General features: G+C 43.1%; 1 protein-coding gene and 1 long non-coding RNA gene across 4 annotated transcripts in view; both read left to right on the top strand.

The window, feature by feature from the left end:
• Window positions 1–1,217: 1,217 nt before the first annotated feature.
• LOC142417681 (uncharacterized) lies at window positions 1,218–5,056 on the top strand. Of its 2 annotated transcripts, XR_012778105.1 has the most exons (4): window positions 1,218–1,434; window positions 1,659–1,803; window positions 2,963–3,515; window positions 4,816–5,056. It is a non-coding gene; the product is annotated as an uncharacterized LOC142417681 (long non-coding RNA). The 2 variants fall into 2 exon arrangements; XR_012778104.1 differs by lacking the exon at window positions 1,218–1,434 and having other exon boundaries at window positions 1,467–1,709.
• A 1,370-nt stretch (window positions 5,057–6,426) lies between these two features.
• SMURF2 (SMAD specific E3 ubiquitin protein ligase 2) overlaps window positions 6,427–9,862 on the top strand; it is a 65,016-nt gene continuing 61,580 nt past the window's right edge. For both annotated transcript variants that reach the window (XM_075518777.1, XM_075518774.1), the window contains exon 1: window positions 6,427–6,804. In XM_075518777.1, the coding sequence (XP_075374892.1) occupies window positions 6,753–6,804 (52 nt within the window). In that variant the 5' untranslated portion in view covers window positions 6,427–6,752. The remainder of the gene's footprint in view (window positions 6,805–9,862) is intronic.

The following is a 9,862-nucleotide window of genomic DNA, read 5'->3' as shown; positions in this document are numbered from 1 at the left end:
ATATGGCGTGGTTGAAGACAGTGCTTTATGTCAACTCTCTTAAATTCTTGTTCAGGCTGACAGTCTTCCTAATAACACTTCATTTGTCTAAGCTGCATACCACTGGCACAAATACACAGTGTCAAGTTGAATCGGACAATATTCGGAGACAGATGTTGTAGTACAGTAGTAAAGTAAATTCTTGATACACGTCACGCAGAGGAGACTGTTTCTAACTGTCTTATTCTGTAAGGTCTTTTATGAACCTATTTATATCAGCCAAATAAATGTAAGGATGAGATTCTACAGTTGCTTCATTCACAAAGCAACATGAGAAAGTCCTGCAGAGCAGTTGCATGAGGGAACATGCAGTTCTTCAGGAAACCTTAGTAATTTCAGTTGGAATACTTAGCATGTAGCTCTCGGAGCACTTGACAAAGCCAGTCACCCAAGAGTCTGGTAAAGAAATTGTATTATCAACAGTATTTTATGGGTAAATAAGTGGAAATCATGGAATAATAAGGAAATATTTTTCAGAAATAGACCTTCTTTTTGGCCCAGGACTTTTGAAAACCTAGTTTGTACTTTGAGTCAGCATTCCCACTGACTTTGAATGTAAGACAACTCAGGGAAAATCTTTTAGGCCTAAGATACTTCACTGTGCTTAAAGACTGAAGCTTGGCTCTGCCCTTTGTGCTGGGCTGTTAAAAATGCCGTGCAAAGCCTGCTGTTGGGTCGCAGGTTCTACATCCAACAGCAGAGAACAATGTTGACTTGAGCTAGACAACAGGGCCGGAACACGGGTGTAATCTAGTCGTTTGCCCAAGTGCCAGGACGTGGTTTCTCACGATAGATTTACCTCTTTCAGAAAGTGAATTTTAGCCTCTGGCTAGTAATAAAATATAATGCAATGCATTTATTTATTCTGTGTTCAATGCCTGTCTCTAAAATCTGCCTTTTTTTCTTCTTCTTCTTATAAAGTCACGTTAGGATAGCGCTGTCCTGCAGGACATGATGAGGAAATAACATGGCTAAAGAACTGCATGGAATATCTGTGCATCAGTTACTAATCTGTTCTGGATGGATGGACTTAGAAGTTATCTTAGTGACTAACCACTGGAAAATCCTGTGATATGGGAGCTCATGCATTTTTTTGTAGCCACAGCTGCAGTCATTTCCCTTCAGAGACACATCATTTCCCCAAGACACATCCTGTCTCAGAGGGCTATGGTGTCTGCTGCTCCAAGCTTCTGTCCCCTTTTTCAGTAGCCAGCATATGGGTGGAGATTTCCTTCCTAGTTTCTTCTCCTGAAAAGCTTCATCTCAAGCTCCAGCTTGAGAAATGGATTGAATCTTGACCTCTTGCATAAACATTGTCTCTGCATGCCAAAGGGAGTCTTAGTGGGAACCAGAGCCCCTGTCTAGACATGTTTCTTCATCATATAACTCTGATAGGTATGTCTTCCATTGCTGGGTTAACGCTCTTTGTCTCTGAGTAGCAACGATGCCAGAGTTAAAGCAGACATTTAAGCATGTGCATCTGAATAATGTAGTTTGTTCGGTTCACCAGCAAGACAAACAATGCTCCAGTCTGATTATTTTCATAATCTGCAAAGCGAAATAAGGAATCTTGTACAAAGTGAAACTATCTATTCCTGGTCTTTCTTCTTGAAATGCAGAAGCACTTTATACGTGACTTCAGAGGGACACACAGAAGAGCAGCAAGGAAGGTAACAGAAAGCCTCACGGAGGACAGAATTCCATTCAGGAACAGGACAAAAACATGATGGATCTGCAATGAATTTAGGAAGTACTTTTGCTACAGTAAGAAGTTATGATTGGATTAGAGAAGGATTAAAAGAAAAACCTGTGCCAAAGAGGCAGACTAGGAGAATGATGCCTGTTGCAAGCAAAGATGTTGATGGAGCAGGTCAAGGCTGCTAATCTAGTGTAATGACTACGTTTTACTGAGTAGTGTGTTGGGACATCAATTTAGATAAGGCCTACTTGTTATTAGGCACTGTATTAACGCGATAAGAGAAAGTCCTTGCTTTGAAGACCCTTGCTGTTAATGGTGGAAATTGGCTTGGGACAGACAGTACATGCTAGTGTACTGTATGTACTGTCAGTGTATAATACACTGGCTGGCAAACAAACGAAGGCTTCTTCAAAATGATATTTTGCAGAGCAATAAATAGGAATGCTTTGAAAGGGAATGAGTTAATCAGGCAAATTAAGAAAGAGGCAGGGAACGTTGATGGTATAAATGTTCATCATTCTACTCTGTCTTTAACTCCATGATCTCCAGGGGTGCTGTCTATAATTCAACCATGGCAGGGTCTGAGAAATTGAGTAAATGATGACTAGTAGAAAGAAATACAATCCAGATAATTTTAAATATCTTTAAAATAGTTTTAATAATAGGAAAATTTTTTTAACCTTTTAATTTACTCACAAAAGCTTAATAATAGGGGCAGGACTCTCTTGCTTTCTTGATATCATTGCAGAAGCTGGGGAAGAATGTGATATAACACCAGCCAGCTCTCACTACTGCTGAAGGAATGTGGTGTGATTAAACCCCTATACAGAAAGAAATGGAATGTAATTCTTACATGTTGATTTGCTTTGAACACATACCACATGCTGAGGAATGAGTTTCCAGTGTACTCTTCCGTTTCTAAAGATGGAGAGGACCTCATATCCAAAAAATTAACTACAACTATCCTCTTCTGAAAATGAACACTATTTGGTTAAAGACGTTTGTTCACATTTCCCAGTGTCCAAACCCACTAAATCCTTTGAGAAATATCTGTGAATGCAAAGCCTTCTTTTTTCTTCCTATTGGGAAATCCAAGAAATCAAAGCCCTTTCTTGTGCAGCCATAGAACAAAAGAAGTTTTTGTATTTCTAAATACTTCTTCAAAAGTTTCACTAATATGATACCAACTATTAAATTATTTTGTCCTTACGGACTCCTCTACAGCCCTGTTTGTGTCCTGAAGGTGCCTGAACTTACCCCCTTTCTATACATTTCCTCCAGCCCTTGAGACTGCTTCAGTTGCTAACTTCTGGCTGAAGAAGACTGGATGGGACTCCCTCCTCAGTCCAGCAGCGAGGCTGTCATCCAAGAAGTGAGCTGCGGGGTGATGCAAGGCACTCCCTTCCCTCCGGATCTGAGCTAGCTACCTCATCTTGAAAGGATTTGTTGCTCAATGATATCAGCCTAGAGTGAAACACGGATCACTTGTCAACAGTTAATGATGGTATTTGCTTGCTTACCTCACAAGATCAGCAGTGCTGATAGCATGAAAGCATAAAGCGTGAAACTTCTTCTCACCCCTGAAATGGAACTGCATAAAGACAAAATTTACTGTAACTGTTGGCTTCTAAAACCTAAAGCAGGATGGGCGAGGTATCTGCTCCATTAATCTGAGAATATTTTGAGAACTTGGGGGATAGCACTGGCACAAGAAACTGTGGATCATAACATTCATGTGGAATTCTTTTGTTGGAAAAGTAGCACTTTTGATCATCAGGTACTGTCAGTATCTTTGGCCTCCTACATTCCCTGCAGTTCTTGGCACTTTGCAAGGCTTCCTGACCTCTGCTCACTGCAGGTCTTGCATAGATCCCTCACGGAGCTGCTCCTCTTAAATTCTGCTTGGCAACTCTACTCAGTGAAGGGGAGCAATGAATAAAAATGCTGATTTCCCTAGAGAATGGGGAGATATGGGACAGAAACATCTGTAGGACATCCAAGGTGCAGTCACTGTAATGCTTATACAAAGCCAGAAGGGAAGAAGCAAGCAGTTTGCACCTGGTGCATTTGTCTATCCAAGTGCAACCTGATCTAGGTCATTTCTACCTATGTTAGTCAAGAGAGGACATAGTCCTGACCTAAATGGGACATCTACCATGCCTGCAGGTGCTAATGAGAGCTAAAGCCCCCTTCTCTCATGCTATTAAATACATACATTCTGTATAGGACTTTCTTATGTGTCACTAATACACTTTGGATGTATTAGTAAAAAAGCTCAAGTCATGTAGGTAATTTATAAATAAATACAAACAAATATTGGATGTATTTTAAAAAAATGCACAGCAGTAGCAGCAATCTTGCAGCCAGTGCGTTTTATATAGTGACCCAAATGCACAAACTGTCAATTAATGCTCTAACACTTGCAATATATCACAGTATTTTCACTGAACAGTGAGAAGCCTGTCCAAAAATCTTAGAAAAATTTATACTTCAGCAAGTTGCTTTCTGAAAAGCAGTATGAAACTAATTATACTTCATGACCTTTAAAAAACACTTTTAATGAAAGCATTAAAATGTTCATATACCTACTGAGCAATGAAATACTATATTTAACCCCAATAGTTCTTTTTTTTTTTTAATATTGTCATTGCAATTAATGCCTGACACACTAGTTATCCATTAGAAAAAGATCATGTAGCAAGAGTACTCTGTTTAATATAACCTTAAATACTTTTGTCAAATTATATCAGAATTATTGAATGCTGGGTCCAGAGTGCACTGCAAGACCCCAGAAACAAATAGTCATCATGTTAGGAAAAACCTAGAGTAACCTAGAAATATGTTAAGTATGTGAAAAGTGGCTTTATATTTTGTTTTTCTATTCAGTATTTCTATTTTCTATTCAGCAGTGGCCAGGTAATGTTGCAATATTTGCAAACCATCAGTCATTTGATTTTTATAGTTGGTTTTAGAAAAGGATAATGACCTGGCTATGTGAATTTGCAACAGATTGAAACTTTAATAGTATGACCTTCAATTATTATGGCTGATTTTTTTTCTTCTTTTTTTTAATGCAGGAATCAGGACACCTGGAATGTCTTTGGGGTGTGTGTGAGTTTACGTAACTATTATAAAGTAATCTTTTAACTGTTTCAGTGCAACATATAAGCCATAAAGTCAGCAGACATATTGTGTCTGTGTTTTGTAGCAAATAAAGTTTAGACTTTACTTTTTTCAATTCTCTTTGCTTGAAATAGTGGCTAAGCGACGAATCAGCATTTTCTCTTGTACTCTGGCTACGCTGTAAAGGAAGGTTCGTTTCTAACACTTGCTAGCTTTGTGTTGATCAGGCAATTGCACAGGCAATAGACACAGTCCTGTGCGAGGCAGGAATCCCAGGTCCTGATCCCAGGACTCCTCTGCTCCCAGGTGAAGTGACATTGGAAAGGCAGTGCCACTGCAGCAGGAAGCATGAAAATTTCCACCTGGAAGAACCTGGTGCTTAAGATGCGCTTGGGGAGGAAGGAGATGCGAGTCTGCACATAGCCAGTGTGGGAAGGGGTCTCATTCTAAGGGAGGAAAGCTTTGAGAACCACATCCCACTTCCAAGGCCTTCAGTGGGAAAAAAATCAGTTCTTCATCCCAGACTTGATTTAATGAGGCCCAAGGCAAGACCTCTGTCAAGATGGGACCACTCCAGTTCTGTGTATGTAACTTCAGAAAGTAAACCTCCTGGGCTGTGTGGAAGCTACACTATAACCTCTGTGAAGCACAGGTCATCTTTTCATCCCGTGTTTGGATCGTGATCCATAGGCTGGATCCTAATCTATGACTACACATGTGATAATATTTTACAGGTTGCCTCAACAGGAAGAAGCCAGTGCAATGACACGACCAAATGAGTGCAGAATATTGTAAGGTTGTTAGTAAGAATAGGCGTGTGGTTTATCAGCTCACTCTTCTAGGGTAAACCTTACTGTGGCAACCTTCATAGCTTTTCTGGGAGCTCTGTCCACCCTCCAGAGGCCCCGTGGGCCAGGCAGAAGCTGCCCCTGACTGCTGCTGCAGCATGGAGCTCCCTTCACGGGAAGTGTGCTGCAGTGCTGGGAAAACTCTGGAAAGAGTCACCTTTCCTCCGGGATGGGAGTTAAATTGGGCCACACGGCATGGACGCAAGGCATTTTAATTTTTTTTTTTTTTTTAATTATTTTGAGAATGGCAGTTCACAGAACTGGGCTGCTGATTCCTACAAAGCGCAGATAAGCGAATCGGTCCAAAGTTTAACAGTTTCCACGGCCAGTCTGTCACACCCTCCCACGGAAATGCTGCCCCTGCTCAGAAGCACTCCGAGTGTGACTACACACGTTTCAGCCCGGCTTTGAATTCTCACCCGTATGGTCTTTTCCCATTTGCACCTCTGATTCCCCTGTCCCAACCCCCCCGCAACTTCACCGTCATCTTCCTCCCCGTCTCCCGCTCCCCTCCTCTCAGCCATGGCAATGCACCCCCGTCGTTCCCGACCCCCCGGCTTTCCCGAGGAGGACCCCAAGCGTCGACTCCACCTGATGCGGCTCCCCCTCCAGCATCCCCGGGGCGGGGTGGGCTCCCCCTGCCCGGCGGGGTGCGCGGCGGGCGGCCTCCCCCGGGGGCAGGCCGGGCCGGGGGCGGGGAGGGGAGGGGAGGCGAGACGGCCGTCTGTCCGCCCGCCGTGCCGCTCCGTCCCCGGCTTTGTTGTGCTCGCCGCCCGGGCTCCGGGCGAGGGGGCGGGGAAGCGGAGGGAAGGGAAGCGGGGAAGGCGGCCGCGTCTCCTCCTCCGCCTCCTCCTCGGCCCCGGCCCCGCTCATGGCGACGCTGGGCACATCCGGGCTTCTCCTCCTCCTCCGGCGGCCGCCGCTGCCCTGAGCGCCCAGCCCGACTCCATTAGCGCCTCCCCTCCCCCCGTCTCCCTTCCCGGACCCAGAGGCAGGGGGAGCCCCGGGCAAGGCAGCGCCGAGCCCGCGGAGCGGCCGGGGACATGTCCAACCAAGGGGCCCGGCGGAACGGGCCCGTCAAGCTGCGACTGACAGGTGAGGCTGAGCGGGCAGGCTCCGCCGGGGCCTGCCGCCGCCCGCCCGCCCGCCGCCGGCGGGGCTGGTCGGGCGCCGGCCGGGCAGGGGGGAGGGAAGGGACGGAGGAAGCGAAAGGCAGCGGGGGCTCGGGGGGCGCGAAGCCCGGCCGCCCGGGGGAGCGGGGCGAGGAGAGCCCAGCTGGAGGGGCGGGAGCGGGCTCCCTCCATGTGTCTTTGAGGTTGAACCTGGGGCCGGAGGAGTCCCTCAGGCCGCGGGAGGAGAGCGGGGGGAAGGAGGGAAGAAGACGGTGAGCTCTTCCCTCGCCTCCCTGCCTCGCCGCGGGCTCCGCGCCTCCGGAACAACATGTCTTTGCGGGCTCCGGGGCGGTGGTGCCGCCCGCCCTCCCCGCCCGGCCCGGCCCGGCCCGGCCCGACCCGGCCCGGCCCGGGCCCCCCGCAGCCCCCCGGTGTCTCCAGGCGTGGGGGAGCCGGCCGGTGTAAACTTCAGGCACGGGGCAGCTTCTCCTCTTCCGCAGCACCCCCCCACTTTTGTTTTTTCCTTCGTCTTCTCAGTGTAAACTCGAAAGAAACTGTCACTCTTTGTTTTGATCTCTTTGTTTGTTGTTTTTTTTTTTTAAAGCCAACTTCCTCGGTTAAGCTTGTACACAGTTCGTTTGGTAAAGTGCCTTTTGCTGCCCTCTTTCAGAAGACCACTTGACCTCTAATATTTTAAAATATCATAAAAACTGTTCACCTGCATGCTGGGAAGGAAAATAAGTTGTTTTTAAATACTTAAAAGTATGTTCTTTTCCGTATAAGAACCCAGGCAAATAGATTTAGAGAAAAAAATCTTGGAAGTTCTGGTAGAGCTTTCTTAAAAAAAATACAGGAGACTTTAAAGAAAAGAGCTAGTTCAAAGTATTGTAAGTCCTCCAGCAGATAAACCATATTTTGTATTCTAAAATGTCAGTGCATGAAGGTAAGCGATTAGAAAATAATACATAACACTGTAAATACTCTTCTCTGCTTGCAAATTCTCTGCTGGTTAAACAAAGTGTATTTAACCAGCTTGCAAAACAAATGTTTTTAAAAATACTAAAAGAGTTGATATATTTATTTTAGGTGCATGAGAAATGTTTCTAGTTTAATGCCAAATAAAAAGAGAGGTGTTTTCTTACTTATTTTTCAAAGTATATTATTTTTACAGGGCAAGTAAAATGTATCTGCTTATGTTTTACTTTGGAAGTACTTGGACTAAATTTGTGATTAGTTTTCATGGAGATTTGTGTCTATGTATTACACTTAGAAATAAAACTCTTAAAATAAGCGTAGCTGGGACTGATGCATGGAACAGTGCTGCCTTGTTTTTACAGAGTGTTTTGTAGCTTTCTCTTCAGGTTATTGCTTTATTGATGCAGTGCTGTAATACTGTTTCTCCTGAGCAGTGAGTGCCCAGACATGCTTATCTTTAAAACATTAAAAATGGTCTGTAGCCTTATGTAAAAGCATGAAAGTACTGTTGAGGGAGTTGTCTCTTTCACCTTTGGATTTTGTGTTCCACTCTGTTTCATATTTATTTTATTTTTATTAAGGTTTAAGCATATAATGAAATGGTGTCTGTGACAATATAAGTATGTTATGGGGAGTGTGACTGAGCAAGAAATAGGCAGCAGTTTTACATACCGAGTTTTAGTTGTGTGGTCAGTCCCCAAAAGGAGCAGGTACAATCTTAAGGAACGTTTCCGAGTTTTTTTGTTGTCTTGTATTTTGGGAAGGGAATATGCAGAGCACGGGACGCTGGCAAAATTGTCTTTCTAGGGACTATTCCAGGGTTAGCAGCTCTTGCAGTTGCTGAGTACCAGTTCTGTTACTTGGAAGTTTATATGAAACATCGGCCTATTTCTTGAGTTAAAAAGGCTTGAGGTATTTTATGCATTAGCTAATTGTGAGTTGTTTCACATAAGGTCATGTGTTGTAAGGAAGTTTTACATGTTTAAGAAAAACATTGAATTTTATTAATTCAGCTGACATGTTGTCAGTTCTTGCCTAGGAATAATTTTAAGTGTTCTGTGTGGTTTTGATTACCCTTCTTGATTGGAAAAGCAGTTTGAGGACTCTTGAAATTCTAAAACTGTTTGGAATTAAAAGAATCTGTATATCCAGTGTTTTTAAAAGTTTATTCTCAAACTGACAAATGCTGTTTAATCTTAATTTTCTTTGGCTGTATGAAACCAGCAGTCTTCTGTTTTGGCTTGAATATTTATAGGATTAATTCTGCAATCATTGTATAATGCTTATCTTTTCTGTTCATTATCTCTAAATTAGATGGTATAGATTAAAAAATGGATTTCAAGAACTGGATTCAATTAGCAGTTTTTCAGGACATAAACATTAAAGGTTTAGATGGAAAACATTGTTTTGACTGACTGGATAAATGACAGGGTAATGTTTGATGTGAGTCCAAGAACTGATCTGGAGCTAGTGCCCAACTTCTCAGTCCATCTTGAAGAGCCAAATAAAATATTTAACCTAGGCCTCATTTTGCAAAAAAGGTTGATTCTTTGTTGGGACCTTAAGAAAGTTCTGAGAAATGTTTGGCATACCTTTACACTAAGTGTTTAACAGTTTATTTAGGTCTGGGTTCCATAACAGAGAAAAACCACAGCGGTGGCATACTTCTAGTAAGTTTTTATTTAGTTTACAGTGTATCTGTGTTATACATTTCTTATAAAAGGTTATTCTTTTGCTCCTAGGTTTAGTTGTCTGTCGTAAATATCACTTGAATCTTTAGTGATATGTATGTTGATGCATTTTGCACAAACTTGAGCTAGAAAATCACTGGATAATTGTTAAAATCCAAAGATTATGCCTTCTGATGATACTTCACTTCTAGTATGAGGTGTAAATGCTTGTTTCTGATTAAAATATAGGCAATGTAATTTAAGTTAGCTAAAGTCTAGAATTGCACTAGTCTTCTCCAAAATTTATCTTAGCAGCTTGTAGTAACATTATCCAAGGAAGCTGTAATATAAGGAAAGTTCCTTCAACTCTGCCATTTTTACCACCATTTTATCTAG

This window comes from Mycteria americana, chromosome 16 (genome assembly GCF_035582795.1).
Source record: "Mycteria americana isolate JAX WOST 10 ecotype Jacksonville Zoo and Gardens chromosome 16, USCA_MyAme_1.0, whole genome shotgun sequence".
NCBI classification, from domain to species: Eukaryota; Metazoa; Chordata; class Aves; order Ciconiiformes; family Ciconiidae; genus Mycteria; species Mycteria americana.
The sequence above is the reverse complement of the archived record's forward strand: the minus strand, read 5'-3'. Positions and strand labels throughout refer to the sequence as shown.